Genomic DNA, 23,550 nt, shown 5'->3' with positions numbered 1-23,550 from the left:
TTCAATTTACTATGATCGTCTATGTTAACCTGCGTTGACACAATCTACATTGCAAAAGTGCTATTGAAATAAAGATGAATTGAATTTTCTCCCCCTTAAAATGATAATGCTTTCTGAACAATTTTGACCTCATAGGAAGTCCTCGAAATTCACTTCAATTCAGATTTAATCAACCTCAAAAGGCAACCTAGAGGTGTATGAGTTTTTTCTATCATGAATGCATCCAGGATGGCGCAGTGGCCCATTTGTTAGCACTGTTGCCTCATAGCAAGAAAGTTGCTGATTCGTCTCTGTTGGATCAGTTTGCATTTCTGTGCGGAGTTTGCATGTTCTCCTTGTGTTGTCTTGAGTTTCCTCTGGGTGCTCCCGTTTCCCCTACAATCTAAAGACATGCGCTATGGGTGAATTGAATAAACTAAATTGGCCGTAGTGTATGAGTGTGAATGAGTGTGTATGGGTGTTTTCCAGTACTGAGTTGCAGTTGGAAGGGCACCCACTGTGTAAAACATATGATGGATAAGTTGGCGGTTCATTTAGGGTGCTCCGGTTTCCCCCACAGTCCCAAAGACATGTGGTACAGGTGAATAGGGTAGTGACAATGAGTTCACTGTCCTCAAATGACCTCCACAGTCACCAGAACTCAATCCAATAGAGCACCTTTGGATGATGAAACGGGAGATTCGCATCATGGATGTGCAGCCGACAAATCTGCAGCAACTGCGTGATAATATTTTGTCAATATGGAGCAAAATCTCTGACGAATATTTCCAGTAACTTGTTGAATCTATACCACACAGGATTGAGGCAGCTCTGAAGGTCCAACCCGGAACTAGTAAGGTGTACCTAATAAAGTGGCCGGTGTGTGCATTATATTCAAATGATTTGAAGCAGGGAATCTGATTAGGGAGGACACTAAATCTAATGTTCAAGTTGGTTTGGTCATTACTAAGGGAGTATTTTTGTAGTAAAAATGTTTTGGTGTCCCCTAAGCTGCCTGTTCTGTTGTTGTTTTACCTCAGAGCAACCTCAAATGGCTGAATATCCATATAGTAAATACAAAACTCATAGAGGGAGTCTTTTTATTTATTTGAACATTTTTTTATTAGGATGTCACACAAATATGACAATAAACACATCAAAATGATATTTACAGTTTCATGCACAGCAGGAGTGAAATCATTAACTCTTCACTTTCACAGAGAAGAAAAGTGTCATCCCAAAAAGTGACTTCTTCTTTTTGGGTTTTTGTGACTCTGCCTTTGCTTCAGCCTTGTCCTTCTTCTTCTTCTTGCTGCCCTTTTTGGATGTGAAGGGCTTGTTAAGCTGCAAAGAAATAACACTCAATTAATTCAAGCGTAATAATAATAAGTAAAAAAAAACACAAATAATTTGTATAACTCATACCTCACACTAAAAAACACTGAGTTATTTATTTAACCCAATGGTTTCATTAAACATATTTGGTGCTTTATTGGGTTATTTTACACCTTTAGAAGGTTATTTAATAATATCTCAACCAGTTGAGTTAAATATTTGATGCTTTGTTGGGTTATTTTTAACCTTTATTAGGTTATGTATTTAATAACTCACCCAGTTTGGTTAAAATTTTGAATTTCAACAGTCAACTGGTTTAACTGACACAGAACAGCTGTATTAATATGCGTGCCTAATGTTGTTTTTCCGTTGTAAAGTTTATTTAAGCTCTAACGTAATAATATTATTTTTATTTTTATTATCAAATTACCTATCCGTGTCGTGTCTTTTCAATTAGTTTCACCAGCACTCTTAATTATTGATAATACAAACGCACACTTCTCTACCGTGTTCATCTCTACAGTTTTTTTGTCAAGAAAATGATACACATATTTGGGATATTCGGCTGTCATTCTCGCCTTTAGGACCCAGCAGAAACATTCAATAATTCACAGAGCCATAATTCGAAAATAATAGTAGTACTTCGATAGTAATACCAGAATGGAAAAAATAACATTTAATCAAAATAACCCAATGCATTGGAATAAAATATCCCATAGTTGTTAAGGTGCTTTAATTATCTATTGTTGGGTTATATGTTGGGGTATTTTAACCCAACTATTTTAACAGAGCAAGTAGGATATGTTCCTGGATTAACATCGATCTTGAAGAACATTCCAATCAGCCAATCAGAATTAAGGGATATGTTTACTGTTCAGGTTTATGCACTTCTACATGATTGTTATCCAGCTATTATTCCCTTCTGATTTTGGGAATAATTTACAGTTATAGTTGGGTTTAGGAGTAGGGAATAGATATGGATTACATTTTCCAACAAAAATTATGTTTCAGAATCAACATGTTAATCCAGGATCGCATCGAACTTGACAAAGTCATGACGTGCGTTGCCACACAGCTGTGTTTAAACCCCTTATAAGAGTGATTTACCCATAATAACTCCCCTTTAAGCTTACCTTTTTAAGGATTCTCTCCTTCATGTTCCTCAACTTCTCCTTGAAGGTCAGTTTCGGTGGTTCCGCCTGAACTGAGACCTCTTTGGTTTTCGGTTCAGATTCGTCAGATTCGCTCACTGGATATTTCTTTGCCAGCAGCTCAAATACTTGACTGACCACCAGCGCTGTCATATGATCCACCACCGTCAGACCGGAGTCTGCTTCTTTGATGATGAAGGACATCGGTGTTGTATTTTCAGGCAGATTTGAAGGACACGGAAAGGTAGAGGACACAAAAAGCCTGTGCACAAGCTCCTCCACGAAATATCGAAGAAACTCTTTCGTGGTCAGTCTGACTTGAAGGAGCGTCTCGCGCCTGATGAGGCAGTTCATTAAATCTGCAAGTCCCTGATGCAGACGATCTGAAACTGCGGAATCGTTACTGTTGCCAGTGAAGTGATTGCTACACTGCAACTTGCAACGATTGGTCATCAGGGAGTCAAATAAAGTGGTTGCTTCTGTTTTAGGCCTGCATGACAGTTGATCTGACGTCAGCAGGAACAACAATCCACAATCAGTGGATTGAAATGTTGGCCTCAGAACAGGGACGTCTTCACTTTTCCAAATTTTGGACCCCTCAATGGGATCATTTAACCAATAGCGAATGACATCCTCTGTTATGTATTCGATCACATTGCTTGTGACCTCCACCGATAGACTCTGTCTATGGGCAGTTGGAAGTTGGCCCTGAATTGAAGCGAGAACGGTGCCGATTGCTGTTGCGGCCGCTGCTGGAGTGATGCAGTGATGTAAATAACGGAGCTTTTGGATGACTCCATTGATCAACAACTCTCCAATAGCACTGCAGGACTCATCAGGGCTGAAATAAAGGAATGACGATGACAATGATGCCAAGTTGACCTTCAGGACATTGTTATGCATCACCATGTTGACCCGATGGAGAACATGTTCCACAACAATTCCAGGGAGCTCAGACGACTGCAAACTGACTTCTCCTAAAGAGTCCAGGAAGCTGCAGTCTGCCATGAGACTTTCCACTGTGATCCCGTAAAAGCTTTCAAGGGGATGCATGAAGGGCAGTTTTTCCACCTTCAGGATCTCTGGTATGCTCAATGTGTCCTGATAAAGGTCTTCACTGGATGAGGATGTCGGGTTCACCACTGCTGACGGACTCACACCTGTTATCTCTGACAGTTTGGGCAGTAAATCAGATACGGTGGTGGTGGCTGACTTCACAATAGACGTCAGCATTTGATCGATTTGGTGTCTGTAGAACTGTGGAAACATAAAAACAATGCAGTGAGATGTTTTTAGGTCTATCGTAGATTGATAGGTCCTATGAAATACGCATTGTTATTCTATGTTTGATGTAATCTCAAACGAAACACAATAAGAGGGTGGGACATAGTGTAGCTCCTCCCCTTTAAAAAAAACAGCCAATAGCTTTTTGTTTTATCACCCCTCTCCCAGTGAGAGTGGTTGAGAACAAGCGCATCAAATGAAAAGCGAATGTCTTGAAGGAGGCGGGGCATGCCAGATACTAGACAGCATTTGATTGGTTAAGATTTGACGAAAAACTGAAGTAATTGACTTGAATAAAACCGTTGATCCATTTAGGGTGGAAGTGACAAACTTACATGTTTATATCTGTTTTATATCTTCTACACACAGATTTTGTCACAGCTTTGGAGCACATTAGCTAATAGATATCTTAAAATCGAACAATACTGATACTAACAATTTCATAGGACCTTTAATGACATAAAACATAAACACTGGAATCATATCTAAGCACATATCGAATCAAATTTAATATACAGTTCTACTTTTTATTTACTTTTATTTTACAATTAATTCAAATGTAATCCCTAAAATTCTATAGCATTTTATAGAAAATAGTACTTTAATTAATCTGTGGTCATTTTGTAGTTGCTATAGAAACACAGCAATTATAATAATATAAACAAATTATGCAATAATGTAGTTTTCTACAACTTTCTTTCTGTTTACTGAACTAGTCTGCAGTAAGGAAAACAGGAGACTTATTAGAAACAAACAGATGGCCAACCAAACAACTCAAGGTTATCCAAAGAGTGGGCAACACAAAATCCATACATTCCTGATATGTGAGTCCCATCTCACACTCAATACACTACAATTACTATGGTATAAATACAGCACTGCAATATACAAAAGAGAGAGACTGACTTAGAATATCACTTACCTGTTTAATAATGATAATACACTTTTACTATGGTATGGTTTAACAACACTATAGTATTTACTATACTTTACTATAGTAATTTTTCACTTGGGATGTTATGCCACAAATACTTGCATGATGCTGACAGGCATATAAATTATATATATATATTTGCCCTTATCATTTTTAACAATAACTTTATCAATATGGTGGTAGAATTAATAGCCTGCTACTAATGTTGCACTTTTAGTTATTTCTGGATTTCAATCATCTTGAGTTTTTAAGTTGATCTTGAGTTTTTAAGCTGAATGTTTTCTTATTATATATTATTTTTAAACACTGTTTAATACATATTTGACCAATATTTGTCTTCATACCTCATTCATGAATCCTGCATAATATTTAGCAAGCCATTTGTTTACACGTTGACCACTTCATCTGTGTTGTGCTTAATAAAAAACTGTCTTTAACCAGATCATGCTGGACTTACTAGCTTATAAGAAGTAACAGAAACTCAAAGAACATCCCCAAAATCTAAGAGACATAACTCATGTATTAATTAATAATATGGAAAGGTAGACTTACCGGGTAGCTCAACGACGCCTGTACCACCTCCAGATTCCTAAGAACAAACAATTGTTAGTATTACAGGTGTAATCAAGTTATTACTTTATATAAGCTAATATATATGGGTATTTTATACATTTATAACAATCAGCATATCAACCACTGCACAAAAAAATGCCAGTATAAGAAACAATATGTATTTATTTAATATCTTGATTAATTTAAAACTGTAATATTTAATTTAATCATACAAATTCCTTAATTTATATAACATCAGCCTATTGACTATGGCCAAATCCATAATAGCTTTTACTTCAAGCTAAACTAGCTAAGGTTAACGCACGGTTAGCTATTAATTTTCTTAAATGAAACTAGCTCAATTTACTTCATAACTATGCAGGATCCGGTTGACCGGTTTCTAGTTATTATAACAGTACATTATCGTGTAATAAAAGTAAAAAAGTGATAGACATACTGCTCTGTCAGATTCCACATGAAGTTGGCGACGACTGATTGAAGACCGTCGTCCTCCTCCAGGTGTGGTACTGCAAGTTTCGCAGCTAACTGGGCTGCAAATGCCAGTTCTCTTTGTTGTTGGGATTGAGCGCAAGCCATTGTAGGTTTGTTATCAAACTCCAGATGTAACGATACAGTAAAAAACGTTAGAGTAATGATCGTAATGTGATTTTCACTGCAATGTTCAGAAGTCTGTCTAAATTCGCGAGTTCTACAGCGTTCTAAATGGCCACACGTCATGCACACGTAATGAGTTTTAATAGAATGTTAGTGTCGTCACAAAACTCAACTACTGCTAGAGGAATGTTTTTCTGGAGTTCATTCAGTGGAGGAAAACATGGTTATTACCATATACATTTGATATTTCTAATAAAATAAAAAGGTGCACTTTAAAATTTTGCACAATATTTACCCCTGTTATCAAAACACTCTTGTCCAAGTACTGTGATGTTGCTAATATTTGCACCTTTTGTAAAAATGAGTTTGATGACATTTGTCATTTATGGAGGACGAAACCTGCAAAAACAAACAAAAAATACACAAATAAATAAATGAATAAATGAGTAAATAAATCCACAAATCCCTGCATAAATAAAATAATAAATAAATAAAAATGCAAATATAGAAATAAATCAGACAATAAATTCTCAAATCCCTGCATAAATAAAACAATAAAAAATAAGCAAACATAGAAATAAATATGGTACAGGTACAGATTAATAAAGGCACTAACCTGACAAGCAAATGAATGAATGAATGAATGAATTTATAAAAAATTTAATAAATTACACGCATGTTGGGGGAATAAGAAAATGCTAAACTGATACACCGCACTATTAAATTATTTATATATTTATTTATGCAGGAATTAGATTTATGTATACATTCATTCATTCAAATTCCTGCATAAATAAATATATAAATAATTTAATAGTGCAGTATCAGTTTAGCATTTTCTTATTCCCCCAACATGCGTGTAATTAATTAAATTTTTAATATGCCCACACTATTTATATATTTATTTATGCTGGAATTTGTGGATTAATTCATTAATTTATTAATTTGCGTATTTATTTATTTATATATTGTTTTGCAGGTTTCATCCTCCATTATCATCGTTTTGGAATGATTTTATATTACTTTTCCAAGGTTAATATGAGTGGTAATTTGCACCTTAAGGATGTTTTTTGTTATTTTGAAAACCAAAAAAAGTCGTTAGAAGCCACTGTGAACTGTCTTATACTTGCTGAAAATTTGTTCTTTTACAAACAGAGTTTGTACAAGAGCTTTTACAAATAGATGTTTGCACATCTATTATATATTTTAGTTGTAGTTGCATATTTACATTTTTTTCTTTGTTTAGGCTAGTTTGGTATTTCACTGGAGTTGTTTCTACTCACTAATTATATCCAGCTCTTTATTGTACTGATATATTTTGAAGGATTTAAGATGTTTTCTAACTTTAACTGCTAATGTTAACTGTCTGTTGCCACAATTGATTAATTGTGAACCATTTTCCATTTTGGTTAGTCTTTTTTAATCATTCTCAAGGTTTCCATAATCCTGGACCAGGCCGTGTCCTGAGCAGCTGCTGTGATGATCTTGGAGGAGTGAAGAGCATGAGACTGATTCCTGTAAGACCCCAGTGACAGACAGACGAGTCTCCGCATTGATCCTGTGGCCCAGCCTGTACACCAGCCGGTGACCTCTCCCATCTGCAGCTTCTCCACGATGGACGTCCAGCACTCTCCAGCCTGCGGTGCCTAGACTGCAGCTCTGCACAAGACATTGGTAATAGAAGAAATGGTCGTGCCCACCTGAGCCAGGTTTCCCTCTAGGTTTTTTTTTTTCCTCACTCTCGCAAATTGGTGAAGTTTGTTCCTCGCCACTGGCTTGCATGGTTCGGGACCCTAGAGCTGCGCATCGATGGATGTGCTCTTCAATGTTTTGACTTTCAGCAGTGAAAATTAAACCACACTGAACTGAACTTAAACTCTGAAAACTGAACTGACAGTTTCAATTTACTATGATCGTCTATGTTAACCTGCGTTGACACAATCTACATTGCAAAAGTGCTATTGAAATAAAGATGAATTGAATTTTCTCCCCCTTAAAATGATAATGCTTTCTGAACAATTTTAACCTCATAGGAAGTCCTCGAAATTCACTTCTATTCAGATTTAATCAACCTCAAAAGGCAACCTAGAGGTGTATGAGTTTTTTCTATCATGAATGCATCCAGGATGGCGCAGTGGCTCAGTGGTTAGCACTGTTGCCTCACAGCAAGAAAGTTGCTGATTCATGTCTCTGTTGGATCAGTTTGCATTTCTGTGCGGAGTTTGCATGTTCTCCTCGTGTTGTCTTGAGTTTCCTCTGGGTGCTCCGGTTTCCCCAACAATCTAAAGACATGCGCTATAGGTGAATTGAATAAACTAAATTGGCCGTAGTGTATGAGTGTGTATGGGTATTTTCCAGTACTGGGTTGCAGTTGAAAGGGCATCCGCTGTGTAAAACATATGATGGATAAGTTGGCGGTTCCTTACGGGTGCTCCGGTTTCCCCAAGTCCAAAGACGTGATACAGGTGATTTATGTAGGCTAAATTGTCCGTAGTGTATGAGTGTGTATGGATGGCATCCCAGAGATGGGTTGCAGCTGGAAGGGCATCCGCTGCGTAAAACATGTGCTGGATAATATGGCGGTTTATTCCACTGTGGTGACCCCAGATTAATAAAGGGACTAAGCCGAAAAGAAAATGAATGATTGAACACGTCATGTCACATCTGGAAATAACTGTTTATTAATCTCATTGAATATTGATTCATTATATTATCATAATATGCGTTATCAGGCTATATTAACCATTAAATAACCAGTTTTAACCATTATTAAGTCAACAAACAAGCAACGCACACCAATCCTCAAACACACAATCAACACACACCACACTATTAGTACCAATTGAGCATCGTGTCAACACCACAGCCTACCTGAGTATTGTCGCTGACCATGTCCATCCCTTTATAACCACAGTGTACCCATCTACTGATGGCTACTTCCAGCAGGATAGGTCACAACATAAAGCGTGAATTATCTCAGACTGGTTTCTTGAAAAGTGACAATGAGTTTACTGTACTCAAATGGCTTCCACAGTCACCAGAACTCAATCCAATAGAGCACCTTTGGATGGTGGAACGGGAGATTCGCATCATGGATGTGCAGCCGACAAATCTGCAGCAAGTGCGTGATAATATTTTGTCAATATGGAGCAAAATCTCTGAGGAATATTTCCAGTACCTTGTTGAATCTATACCACAAAGGATTGAGGCAGCTCTGAAGGTCCAACCCGGAACTAGTAAGGTGTACCTAATAAAGTGGCCGGTGTGTGCATTATATTCAAATGATTTGAAGCAGGGAATCTGATTAGGGAGGACACTAAATCTAATGTTCAAGTTGGTTTGGTCATTACTAAGGGAGTATTTTTGTAGTAAAAATGTTTTTGGTGTCCCCTAAGCTGCCTGTTCTGTTGTTGTTTTACCTCAGAGCAACCTCAAATGGCTGAATATCCATATAGTAAATACAAAACTCATAGAGGGAGACTTTTTATTTATTTGAACATTTTTTTATTAGGATGTCACACAAATATGACAATAAAACACATCAAAATCATATTTACAGTTTCATGCACAGCAGGAGTGAAATCATTAACTCTTCACTTTCACAGAGAAGAAAAGTGTCATCCCAAAAAGTGACTTCTTCTTTTTGGGTTTTTGTGACTCTGCCTTTGCTTCAGCCTTGTCCTTCTTCTTCTTTTTGCTGCCCTTTTTGGATGTGAAGGGCTTGTTAAGCTGCAAAGAAATAAAACTCAAATAATTCAAGCGTAATAATAATAAGTAAAAAAAAACACAAATAGTTTGTATAACTCATACCTCACACTAAAAAACACTGAGTTATTTATTTAACCCAATGGTTTCGTTAAACATATTTAGTGCTTTGATGAGTTATTTTCAACCTTTACTAGGTTATTTATTAATAACTCAATCAGTTGGGTTAAATATTTGGTGCTTTGTTGGGTTATTTATAACCTTTATTTGGTTATTTATATTATAACTCAACCAGTTGAGTTAAAATTTAGAATTTCAACAGTCAACTGGTTTAACTGACACACAACAGCTGGAGTTATATGCGTACGTAATTTGTTTTTGCAGTTTAAAAGTTTGCTCTAGCGCAATAATATAGTTTTTGTTTTATCAAATGAGCTCTCCGTGTCGTGTTTTTTATATTCGTTTTACCAGCACTCTTAATTATTGATGATACAAACGCACACTTCTCTACCATGTTCATCTCAACAGTTTTTTGGGGGGAGAAAATGATACACATATTTGGGATACTCGGCTGTCATTCTCACCTTTAGGATCCAGCAGAAACATTCAATAATTCACAGAGCCATAATTCAAAAATAATAGTAGTACTTCGATAGTAATACCAGAATGGTAAAAATAACATTTAATCAAAATAACCCAATGCATTGCGATAAAATATCCCATAGTTGTTAAGGTGCTTTATTTATCTATTGTTGGGTTATATGTTGGGGTATTTTAACCCAACTATTTTAACAGAGCAAGTAGGATATGTTCTTGGATTAACATCGATCTTGAAGAACATTCCAATCAGCCAATCAGAAGTAAGGGATATGTTTACTGTTAAGGTTTCTGCACTTCTACATGATTGTTATCCAGCTATTATTCCCTTCTGATTTTGGGAATAATTTACAGTTATAGTTGGGTTTAGGAGTAGGGAATAGATATGGATTAAATTTTCCAACAAAAATTATGTTTCAGAATCAACATGTTAATCCAGGATCGCATCGAACTTGGCAAAGTCATGACGTGCGTTGCCACACAGCTGTGTTTAAACCCCTTATAAGAGTGATTTACCCATAATAACTCCCCTTTAAGCTTACCTTTTTAAGGATTCTCTCCTTCATGTTCCTTAACTTCTCCTTGAAGGTCAGTTTCGGTGGTTCCGCCTGAACTGAGACCTCTTTGGTTTTCGGTTCAGATTCGTCAGATTCGCTCACTGGATATTTCTTTGCCAGCAGCTCAAATACTTGACTGACCACCAGCGCTGTCATATGATCCACCACCGTCAGACCGGAGTCTGCTTCTTTGATGATGAAGGACATCAGTGTTGTATTTTCAGGCAGATTTGAAGGACACGGAAAGGTAGAGGACACAAACAGCCTGTGCACAAGCTCCTCCACGAAATATCGAAGAAACTCTTTCGTGGTCAGTCTGACTTGAAGGAGCGTCTCGCGCCTGATGAGGCAGTTCATTAAATCTGCAAGTCCCTGATGCAGACGATCTGAAACTGCGGAATCGTTACTGTTGCCAGTGAAGTGATTGCTACACTGCAACTTGCAACGATTGGTCATCAGGGAGTCAAATAAAGTGGTTGTTTTTGTTTTGGGCCTGCATGACAGTTGATCTGACGTCAGCAGGAACAACAATCCACAATCAGTGGATTGAAATGTTGGCCTCAGAACAGGGACGTCTTCACTTTTCCAAATTTTGGACCCCTCAATGGGATCATTTAACCAATAGCGAATGACATCCTCTGTTATGTATTCGATCACATTGCTTGTGACCTCCACCGATAGACTCTGTCTATGGGCAGTTGGAAGTTTGCCCTGAATTGAAGCGAGAACGGTGCCGATTGCGGTTGCAGCCGCTGCTGGAGTGATGCAGTGATGTAAATAACGGAACTTTTGGATGACTCCATTGATCAACAACTCTCCAATAGCACTGCAGGACTCATCAGGGCTGAAATAAAGGAATGACGATGACAATGATGCCAAGTTGACCTTCAGGACATTGTTATGCATCACCATGTTGACCCGATGGAGAACATGTTCCACAACAATTCCAGGGAGCTCAGACGACTGCAAACTGAGTTCTCCTAAAGAGTCCAGGAAGCTGCAGTCTGCCATGAGACTTTCAACTGTGATCCCGTAAAAGCTTTCAAGGGGATGCATGAAGGGCAGTTTTTCCACCTTCAGGATCTCTGGTATGCTCAATGTGTCCTGATAAAGGTCTTCAGTGGATGAGGATGTCGGGTTCACCACTGCTGACGGACTCACACCTGTTATCTCTGACAGTTTGGGCAGTAAATCAGATACGGTGGTGGTGGCTGACTTCACAATAGACGTCAGCATTTGATGGATTTGGTGTCTGTAGAACTGTGGAAACATAAAAACAATGCAGTGAGATGTTTTTAGGTCTATCGTAGATTGATAGGTCCTATGAAATATGCATTGTTATTCTATGTTTGATGTAATCTCAAACGACCACAATAATAGCGTGGGACATAGTGTAGCTCCTCCCCTTTTTAAAAAACAGCAAATAGCATTTTGTTTTATCACCCCTCTCCCAGTGAGAGTGGTTGAGAACAAGCGCATCAAATGAAAAGCGAATGTCTTGAAGGAGGCGGGGCATGCCAGATACTAGACAGCATTTGATTGGTTAAGATTTGACGAGAAACTGAAGTAAATGACTTGAATAAAACCGTTGATCCATTTAGGGTGGAAGTGACAAACTTACATGTTTATATCTGTTTTATATCTTCTACACACAGATTTTGTCACAGCTTTGGAGGACATTAGCTAATAGATAACTTAAAATCGAACAATACTGATACTAACAATTTCATAGGACCTTTAATGACATAAAACATAAACACTGGAATCATATCTAAGCACATATCGAATCAAATTTAATATACAGTTCTACTTTTTATTTACTTTATTCATTAATTCAAATGTAATCCCTAAAATTCTATAGCATTTTATAGAAAATAGTACTTTAATTAATCTGTGGTCATTTTGTAGTTGCTATGGTGACACAGCAATTATAATAATATAAACAAATTATGCAATAATGTAGTTTTCTACAACTTTCTTTCTGTTTACTGAACTAGTCTGCAGTAAGGAAAACAGGAGACTTCTTAGAAACAAACAGATGGCCAACCAAACAACTCAAGGTTATCCAAAGAGTGGGCAACACAAAATCCATACATTCCTGATATGTGAGTCCCATCTCACACTCAATACACTACAATTACTATGGTATAAATACAGCACTGCAACATACAAAAGAGGGATATTGACTTAGAATATCACTTACCTGTTTAATATTGATAATACACATTTACTATGGTATGGTTCAACAACACTATAGTATTTACTATACATTACTATTGTAATTTTTCACTTGGGATGTTATGCCACAAATACTTGCATGATGCTGACGGGCATATAAATTATATATATATATTTGCCCTTATCATTTTTAACAATAACTTTATCAATATGGTGGTAGAATTAATAGCCTGCTACTAATGTTGCACTTTTAGTTATTTCTGGATTTCAATCATCTTGAGTTTTTAAGTTGATCTTGAGTTTTTAAGCTGAATGTTTTCTTATTATATATTATTTTTAAACACTGTTTAAGACATATTTGACCAATATTGTCTTCATACCTCATTCATGAATCCTGCATAATATTTAACAAGCCATTTGTTTACATGTTGACCACTTCATCTGTGTTGTGCTTAATAAAAAACTGTCTTTAACCAGATCATGCTGGACTTACTAGCTTATAAGAAGTAACAGAAACTCAAAGAACATCCCCAAAATCTAAGAGACATAACTCATGTATTAATAATATGGAAAGGTAGACTTACCGGGTAGCTCAACGACGCCTGTACCACCTCCAGATTCCTAAGAACAAACAATTGTTAGTATAACAGGTGTAATCAAGTTATTACTGTATATAAGCTAATATATATGGGTATTTTATACATTTATAACAATCAGCATATCAACCACTGCACAAAAAAATGCCAGTATAAGAAACAATATGTATTTATTTAATATCTTGATTAATTTAAAACTGTAATATTTAATTCAATCATACAAATTCCTTAATTTATATAACATCAGCCTATTGACTATGGCCAAATCCATAATAGCTTTTACTTCAAGCTAAACTAGCTCAGGTTAACGCACGGTTAGCTATTAATTTTCTTAAATGAAACTAGCTCAATTTACTTCATAACTATGCAGGATCCGGTTGACCGGTTTCTAGTTATTATAACAGTACATTATCGTGTAATAAGAGTAAAAAAGTGATAGACATACTGCTCTGTCAGATTCCACATGAAGTTGGCGACGACTGATTGAAGACCGTCGTCCTCCTCCAGGTGTGGTACTGCAAGTTTCGCAGCTAACTGGGCTGCAAATGCCAGTTCTCTTTGTTGTTGGGATTGAGCGCAAGCCATTTTAGGTTTGTTATCAAACTCCAGATGTAACGATACAGTAAAAAACGTTAGAGTAATGATCGTAATGTGATTTTCACTGCAATGTTCAGAAGTCTGTCTAAATTCGCGAGTTCTACAGCGTTCTAAATGGCCACACGTCATGCACACGTAATGAGTTTTAATAGAATGTTAGTGTCGTCACAAAACTCAACTACTGCTAGAGGAATGTTTTTCTGGGGTTCATTCAGTGGAGGAAAACATGGTTATTACCATATACATTTGATATTTCTAATAAAATAAAAAGGTGCACTTTAAAATTTTGCACAATATTTACCCCTGTAATCAAAGCACTCTTGTCCAAGTACTGTGATGTTGCTAATATTTGCACCTTTTGTAAAAATGAGTTTGATGACATTTGTCATTTATGGAGGACGAAACCTGCAAAAACAAACAAAAAATACACAAATAAATAAATGAATAAATTAGTAAATAAATCCACAAATCCCTGCATAAATAAAATAATAAATAAATAAAAATGCAAATATAGAAATAAATCAGACAATAAATTCTCAAATCCCTGCATAAATAAAACAATAAAAAAATAAGCAAATATAGAAATAAATATGGTACAGGTACAGATTAATAAAGGCACTAACCCGACAAGCAAATGAATGAATGAATGAATAAATGAATGAATGTATACACAAATCTAATTCCTGCATAAATAAATATATAAATAATTTAATAGTGCGGTGTATCAGTTTAGCATTTTCTTATTCCCCCAACATGCGTGTAATTTATTAAATTTTTAATATGCCCACACTATTTATATATTTATTTATGCTGGAATTTGTGGATTAATTCATTAATTTATTATTTGCGTATTTATTTATTTATATATTGTTTTGCAGGTTTCATCCTCCATTATCATCGTTTTGGAATGATTTTATATTAGTTTTCCAAGGTTAATATGAGTGGTAATTTGCACCTTAAGGATGTTTTTTGTTATTTTGAAAACCAAAAAAAGTCGTTAGAAGCCACTGCGAACTGTCTTATACTTGCTGAAAATTTGTTCTTTTACAAACAGTGTTTGTACAAGAGCTTTTACAAATAGATGTTTGCACATCTATTATATATTTTAGTTGTAGTTGCATATTTACATTTTTTTTTTCTTTGTTTAGGCTAGTTTGGTATTTCACTGGAGTTGTTTCTACTCACTAATTATATCCAGCTTTTCATTGTACTGATATATTTTGAAGGATTTAAGATGTTTTCTAACTTTAACTGCTAATGTTAACTGTCTGTTGCCACAATTGATTAATTATGAACCATTTTCCATTTTGGTTAGTCTTTTTTAATCATTCTCAAGGTTTCCATAATCCTGGACCAGGCCGTGTCCTGAGCAGCTGCTGTGATGATCTTGGAGGAGTGAAGAGCATGAGACTGATTCCTGTAAGACCCCAGTGACAGACAGACGAGTCTCCGCATTGATCCTGTGGCCCAGCCTGTACACCAGCCGGTGACCTCTCCCATCTGCAGCTTCTCCACGATGGACGTCCAGCGCTCTCCAGCCTGCGGTGCCTAGACTGCAGCTCTGCACAAGACGTTGGTAATAGAAGAAATGGTCGTGCCCACCTGAGCCAGGTTTCCCTCTAGGTTTTTTTTCCTCACTCTCGCAAATTGGTGAAGTTTGTTCCTCGCCACTGGCTTGCATGGTTCGGGACCCTAGAGCTGCGCATCGATGGATGTGCTCTTCAATGTTTTGACTTTCAGCAGTGAAAATTAAACCACACTGAACTGAACTTAAACTCTGAAAACTGGACTGACAGTTTCAATTTACTATGATCGTCTATGTTAACCTGCGTTGACACAATCTACATTGCAAAAGCGCTATTGAAATAAAGATGAATTGAATTTTCTCCCCGTAAAATGATAATGCTTTCTGAACAATTTTAACCTCATAGGAAGTCCTCGAAATTCACTTCTGTTCAGATTTAATCAACCTCAAAAGGCAACCTAGAGGTGTATGAGTTTTTTCTATCATGAATGCATCCAGGATGGCGCAGTGGCTCAGTGGTTAGCACTGTTGCCTCACAGCAAGAAAGTTGCTGATTCGTCTCTGTTGGATCAGTTTGCATTTCTGTGCGGAGTTTGCATGTTCTCCTCGTGTTGTCTTGAGTTTCCTCTGGGTGCTCCCATTTCCCCTACAATCTAAAGACATGCGCTATGGGTGAATTGAATAAACTAAATTGGCCGTAGTGTATGAGTGTGAATGAGTGTGTATGGGTGTTTTCCAGTACTGAGTTGCAGTTGGAAGGGCACCCACTGTGTAATTCATATGATGGATAAGTTGGCGGTACATTTAGGGTGCTCCGGTTTCCCCCACAGTCCCAAAGACATGTGGTACAGGTGAATAGGGTAGTGACAATGAGTTCACTGTCCTCAAATGGCCTCCACAGTCACCAGAACTCAATCCAATAGAGCACCTTTGGATGGTGAAACGGGAGATTCGCATCATGGATGTGCAGCCGACAAATCTGCAGCAACTGCGTGATAATATTTTGTCAATATGGAGCAAAATCTCTGAGGAATATTTCCAGTACCTTGTTGAATCTATACCACAAAGGATTGAGGCAGCTCTGAAGGTCCAACCCGGAACTAGTAAGGTGTACCTAATAAAGTGGCCGGTGTGTGCATTATATTCAAATGATTTGAAGCACGGAATCTGATTAGGGAGGACACTAAATCTAATGTTCAAGTTGGTTTGGTCATTACTAAGGGAGTATTTTTGTAGTAAAAATGTTTTTGGTGTCCCCTAAGCTGCCTGTCCTGCTGTTTTTACCTCAGAGCAACCTCAAATGGCTGAATATCCATATAGTAAATACAAAACTCATAGAGGGAGACTTTTTATTTATTTGAACATTTTTTTATTAGGATGTCACACAAATATGACAATAAAACACATCAAAATCATATTTACAGTTTCATGCACAGCAGGAGTGAAATCATTAACTCTTCACTTTCACAGAGAAGAAAAGTGTCATCCCAAAAAGTGACTTCTTCTTTTTGGGTTTTTGTGACTCTGCCTTTGCTTCAGCCTTGTCCTTCTTCTTCTTCTTGCTGCCCTTTTTGGATGTGAAGGGCTTGTTAAGCTGCAAAGAAATAAAACTCAAATAATTCAAGCGTAATAATAATAAGTAACAAAAAAACACAAATAATTTGTATAACTCATACCTCACACTAAAAAACACTGAGTTATTTCTTTAACCCAAGGGTTTCGTTAAACATATTTGGTGCTTTATTGGTTTTTTTTACACCTTTATAAGGTTATTTAATAATATCTCAACCAGTTGAGTTAAATATTTGATGCTTTGTTGGGTTATTTTTAACCTTTATTAGGTTATGTATTTAATAACTCACCCAGTTTGGTTAAAATTTTGAATTTCAACAGTCAACTGATTTAACTGACACAGAACCGCTGTATTAATATGCGTGCCTAATGTTGTTTTTCCGTTGTAAAGTTTATTTAAGCTCTAACGTAATAATATTGTTTTTATTTTTATTAACAAATTACCTATCCGTGTCGTGTCTTTTCAATTAGTTTCACCAGCACACTTAATTATTGATGATACAAACGCACACTTCTCTACCGTGTTCATCTCTACAGTTTTTTGGGGGAGAAAATGATACACATATTTGGGATATTCGGCTGTCATTCTCGCCTTTAGGACCCAGCAGAAACATTCAATAATTCACAGAGCCATAATTCGAAAATAATAGTAGTACTTCGATAGTAATACCAGAATGAAAAAAATAACATTTAATCAAAATAACCCAATGCATTGGAATAAAATATCCCATAGTTGTTAAGGTGCTATAATAATCTATAGTTGGGTTATATGTTGGGGTATTTTAACCCAACTATTTTAACAGAGCAAGTAGGATATGTTCCTGGATTAACATCGATCTTGAAGAAGATTCCAATCAGCCAATCAGAAGTAAGGGATATGTTTACTGTTAAGGTTTCTGCACTTCTACATGATTGTTATCCAGCTATTATTCCCTTCTGATTTTGGGAATAATTTACAGTTATAGTTGGGTTTAGGAGTAGGGAATAGATATGGATTACATTTTCCAACAAAAATTATGTTTCAGAATCAACATGTTAATCCAGGATCGCATCGAACTTGACAAAGTCATGACGTGCGTTGCCACACAGCTGTGTTTAAACCCCTTATAAGAGTGATTTACCCATAATAACTCCCCTTTAAGCTTACCTTTTTAAGGATTCTCTCCTTCATGTTCCTCAACTTCTCCTTGAAGGTCAGTTTCGGTGGTTCCGCCTGAACTGAGACCTCTTTGGTTTTCGGTTCAGATTCGTCAGATTCGCTCACTGGATATTTCTTTGCCAGCAGCTCAAATACTTGACTGACCACCAGCGCTGTCATATGATCCACCACCGTCAGACCGGAGTCTGCTTCTTTGATGATGAAGGACATCGGTGTTGTATTTTCAGGCAGATTTGAAGGACACGGAAAGGTAGAGGACACAAAAAGCCTGTGCACAAGCTCCTCCACGAAATATCGAAGAAACTCTTTCGTGGTCAGTCTGACTTGAAGGAGCGTCTCGCGCCTGATGAGGCAGTTCATTAAATCTGCAAGTCCCTGATGCAGACGATCTGAAACTGCGGAATCGTTACTGTTGCCAGTGAAGTGATTGCTACACTGCAACTTGCAACGATTGGTCATCAGGGAGTCAAATAAAGTGGTTGCTTTTGTTTTAGGCCTGCATGACAGTTGATCTGACGTCAGCAGGAACAACAATCCACAATCAGTGGATTGAAATGTTGGCCTCAGAACAGGGACGTCTTCACTTTTCCAAATTTTGGACCCCTCAATGGGATCATTTAACCAATAGCGAATGACATCCTCTGTTATGTATTCGATCACATTGCTTGTGACCTCCACCGATAGACTCTGTCTATGGGCAGTTGGAAGTTGGCCCTGAATTGAAGCGAGAACGGTGCCGATTGCTGTTGCGGCCGCTGCTGGAGTGATGCAGTGATGTAAATAACGGAGCTTTTGGATGACTCCATTGATCAACAACTCTCCAATAGCACTGCAGGACTCATCAGGGCTGAAATAAAGGAATGACGATGACAATGATGCCAAGTTGACCTTCAGGACATTGTTATGCATCACCATGTTGACCCGATGGAGAACATGTTCCACAACAATTCCAGGGAGCTCAGACGACTGCAAACTGACTTCTCCTAAAGAGTCCAGGAAGCTGCAGTCTGCCATGAGACTTTCCACTGTGATCCCGTAAAAGCTTTCAAGGGGATGCATGAAGGGCAGTTTTTCCACCTTCAGGATATCTGGTATGCTCAATGTGTCCTGATAAAGGTCTTCACTGGATGAGGATGTCGGGTTCACCACTGCTGACGGACTCACACCTGTTATCTCTGACAGTTTGGGCAGTAAATCAGATACGGTGGTGGTGGCTGACTTCACAATAGACGTCAGCATTTGATCGATTTGGTGTCTGTAGAACTGTGGAAACATAAAAACAATGCAGTGAGATGTTTTTAGGTCTATCGTAGATTGATAGGTCCTATGAAATACGCATTGTTATTCTATGTTTGATGTAACCTCAAACGACCACAATAATAGCGTGTAGCGTGTGACATAGTGTAGCTCCTCCCAATAAAACAGCCAATAGCTTTTTGTTATAAAACAGCCAATAGCTTTTTGTTTTATCACCCCTCTCCCAGTGAGAGTGGTTGAGAGCATCAAATGAAAAGCGAATGTCTTGAAGGAGGCGGGGCATGCCAGATACTAGACAGCATTTGATTGGTTAAGATTTGACGAAAAACTGAAGTAATTGACTTGAATAAAACCGTTGATCCATTTAGGGTGGAAGTGACAAACTTACATGTTTATATCTGTTTTATATCTTCTACACACAGATTTTGTCACAGCTTTGGAGCACATTAGCTAATAGATATCTTAAAATCGAACAATACTGATACTAACAATTTCATAGGACCTTTAATGACATAAAACATAAACACTGGAATCATATCTAAGCACATATCGAATCAAATTTAATATACAGTTCTACTTTTTATTTACTTTTATTTTACAATTAATTTAAATGTAATCCCTAAAATTCTATAGCATTTTATAGAAAATAGTAGTGTTTTTGAACCATACTATAGTCAAGTACTTTCATTAATCTGTGGTCATTTTGTAGTTGCTATGGTGACACAGCAATTATAAAAATATAAACAAATTATGCAATAATGTAGTTTTCTACAAGTTTCTTTCTGTTTACTGAACTAGTCTGCAGTAAGGAAAACAGGAGACTTATTAGAAACAAACAGATGGCCAACCAAACAACTCAAGGTTCTCCAAAGAGTGAGCAACACAAAATCCATACATTCCTGATATGTGAGTCCCATCTTACACTCAATACACTACAATTACTATGGTGTAAATACAGCACTGTAACATACAAAAGAGAGAGACTGACTTAGAATATCACTTACCTGTTTAATAATGATAATACACATTTACCATGGTATGGTTCAACAACACTATAGTATTTACTATCTATTACTATAGTAATTTTTCACTTGGGATGTTATGCCACAAATACTTGCATGATGCTGACAGGCATATAAATTATATATATATTTTGCTCTTTATCATTTTTAACAATAACTTTATCAATATGGTGGTAGAATTAATAGCCTGCTACTAATGTTGCACTTTTAGTTATTTCTGGATTTCAATCATCTTGAGTTTTTAAGTTGATCTTGAGTTTTTAAGCTGAATGTTTTCTTATTATATATTATTTTTAAACACTGTTTAATACATATTTGACCAATATTTGTCTTCATACCTCATTCATGAATCCTGCATAATATTTAGCAAGCCATTTGTTTACACGTTGACCACTTCATCTATGTTGTGCTTAATAAAAAACTGTCTTTAACCAGATCATGCTGGACTTACTAGCTTATAAGAAGTAACAGAAACTCAAAGAACATCCCCAAAATCTAAGAGACATTACTCATGTATTAATTAATCATATGGAAAGGTAGACTTACCGGGTAGCTCAACGACGCCTGTACCACCTCCAGATTCCTAAAAACAAACAATTGTTAGTATAACAGGTGTAATCAAGTTATTACTGTATATAAGCTAATATATATGGGTATTTTTATACATTAATAACAATCAGCTTATCAACCACTGCACAAAAAATGCCAGTATAAGAAACAATATGTATTTATTCAATATCTTGATGAATTTAAAACTGTAATATTTAACTGAATCATACAAATTCCTTAATTTACATAACATCAACCTACTGACAATTGCCAAATCCATAATAGCTTTTACTTCAAGCTAAACTAGCTCAGGTTAACGCACGGTTAGCTATTCATTTTCTTAAATGAAACTAGCTCAATTTACTTCATATACTATATAACTATGCAGGATCCGGTTGACCGGTTTCTAGTTATTATAACAATACATTATCGTGTAATAAGAGTAAAAAAGTGATAGACATACTGCTCTGTCAGATTCCACATGAAGTTGGCGACGACTGATTGAAGACCGTCGTCCTCCTCCAGGTGTGGTACTGCAAGTTTCGCAGCTAACTGGGCTGCAAATGCCAGTTCTCTTTGTTGTTGGGATTGAGCGCAAGCCATTGTAGGTTTGTTACCAAACTCCAGATGTAACGATACAGTAAAAAACGCTAGAGTAATGATCGTAATGTGATTTTCACTGCAATGTTCAGAAGTCTGTCTAAATTCGCGAGTTCTACAGCGTTCTAAATGGCCACACGTCATGCACACGTCATGAGTTTTAATAGAATGTTAGTGTCGTCACAAAACTCAACTACTGCTAGAGGAAAGTTTTTCTGGGGTTCATTCAGTGGAGGAAAACATGGTTATTACCATATACATTTGATATTCCTAATAAAATAAAAAGGTGCACTTTACAATTTTGCACAATATTTACCCCTGTAATCAAAGCACTCTTGTCCAAGTACTGTGATGTTGCTAATATTTGCACCTTTTGTAAAAAGGAGATTGATGACATTTGTCATTTATGGAGGACGAAACCTGCAAAAACAAACAAAAAAATACACAAATAAATAAATGAATAAATGAGTAAATAAATCCACAAATCCCTGCATAAATAAAATAATAAATAAATAAAAATGCAAATATAGAAATAAATCAGACAATAAATTCTCAAATCCCTGCATAAATAAAACAATAAAAAATAAGCAAATATAGAAATAAATATGGTACAGGTACAGATTAATAAAGGCACTAACCTGACAAGCAAATGAATGAATGAATGAATGAATTTATTAAAAATTTAATAAATTACACGCATGTTGGGGGAATAAGAAAATGCTAAACTGATACACCGCACTATTAAATTATTTATATATTTATTTATGCAGGAATTAGATTTATGTATACATTCATTCATTCAAATTCCTGCATAAATAAATATATAAATAATTTAATAGTGCGGTGTATCAGTTTAGCATTTTCTTATTCCCCCAACATTCGTGTAACTAATTAAATTTTTAATATGCCCACACTATTTATATATTTTTTTATGCTGGAATTTGTGGATTAATTCATTAATTTATTATTTGCGTATTTATTTATTTATATATTGTTTTGCAGGTTTCATCCTCCATTATCATCGTTTTGGAATGATTTTATATTAGTTTTCCAAGGTTAATATGAGTGGTAATTTGCACCTTAAGGATATTTTTTGTTATTTTGAAAACCAAAAAAAGTCGTTAGAAGCCACTGTGAACTGTCTTATACTTGCTGAAAATTTGTTCTTTTACAAACAGAGTTTGTACAAGAGCTTTTACAAATAGATGTTTGCACATCTATTATATATTTTAGTTGTAGTTGCATATTTACATTTTTTTTTTCTTTGTTTAGGCTAGTTTGGTATTTCACTGGAGTTGTTTATACTCACTAATTATATCCAGCTTTTCATTGTACTGATATATTTTGAAGGATTTAAGATGTTTTCTAACTTTAACTGCTAATGTTAACTGTCTGTTGCCACATTTGATTAATCATGAACCATTTTCTATTTTGGTTAGTCTTTTTTAATCATTCTCAAGGTTTCCATAATCCTGGACCAGGCCGTGTCCTGAGCAGCTGCTGTGATGATCTTGGAGGAGTGAAGAGCATGAGACTGATTCCTGTAAGACCGCAGTGACAGACAGACGAGTCTCCGCATTGATCCTGTGGCCCAGCCTGTACACCAGCCGGTGACCTCTCCCATCTGCAGCTTCTCCACGATGGACATCCAGCGCTCTCCAGCCTGCGTTGCCTAGACTGCAGCTCTGCACAAGACGTTGGTAATAGAAGAAATGGTCGTGCCCACCTGAGCCAGGTTTCCCTCTTGTTTTTTTTTTCCTCACTCTCACAAATTGGTGAAGTTTGT

At 36.5% G+C, this 23,550-nt stretch overlaps 4 protein-coding genes across 4 annotated transcripts in view; all 4 read right to left on the bottom strand.

Annotated features, from left to right (window-relative positions):
• The window catches only part of depdc7a (DEP domain containing 7, paralog a), a 152,357-nt gene that overhangs the window by 54,338 nt on the left and 74,469 nt on the right, over window positions 1-23,550 (bottom strand). The window lies entirely within an intron of this gene.
• Window positions 1,075-5,964, bottom strand: LOC141378675 (uncharacterized). Its single transcript, XM_087293574.1, has 4 exons — window positions 5,693-5,964; window positions 5,236-5,272; window positions 2,448-3,722; window positions 1,075-1,323 (listed from the first exon to the last, which is right to left on the bottom strand). The coding sequence occupies exons 1-4, from the start codon at window positions 5,830-5,832 to the stop codon at window positions 1,180-1,182; spliced, it is 1,596 nt and encodes a 531-aa protein (XP_087149700.1). The 5' UTR covers window positions 5,833-5,964; the 3' UTR covers window positions 1,075-1,179.
• LOC141378676 (uncharacterized) lies at window positions 7,101-14,200 on the bottom strand. The gene is made up of 4 exons (XM_087293576.1): window positions 13,929-14,200; window positions 13,472-13,508; window positions 10,695-11,969; window positions 7,101-9,579 (listed from the first exon to the last, which is right to left on the bottom strand). Exons 1-4 carry the CDS (start codon window positions 14,066-14,068, stop codon window positions 9,436-9,438), a joined length of 1,596 nt encoding a protein of 531 aa, XP_087149702.1. The 5' UTR covers window positions 14,069-14,200; the 3' UTR covers window positions 7,101-9,435.
• Window positions 16,952-21,899, bottom strand: LOC141378674 (uncharacterized). The gene is made up of 4 exons (XM_087293572.1): window positions 21,628-21,899; window positions 21,162-21,198; window positions 18,325-19,599; window positions 16,952-17,199 (listed from the first exon to the last, which is right to left on the bottom strand). Exons 1-4 carry the CDS (start codon window positions 21,765-21,767, stop codon window positions 17,056-17,058), a joined length of 1,596 nt encoding a protein of 531 aa, XP_087149698.1. The 5' UTR covers window positions 21,768-21,899; the 3' UTR covers window positions 16,952-17,055.

This window comes from Danio rerio, chromosome 18, assembly GCF_052040795.2.
Source record: "Danio rerio strain M-AB ecotype USA chromosome 18, GRCz13ab, whole genome shotgun sequence".
NCBI classification, from domain to species: Eukaryota; Metazoa; Chordata; class Actinopteri; order Cypriniformes; family Danionidae; genus Danio; species Danio rerio.
The sequence above is the reverse complement of the archived record's forward strand: the minus strand, read 5'-3'. Positions and strand labels throughout refer to the sequence as shown.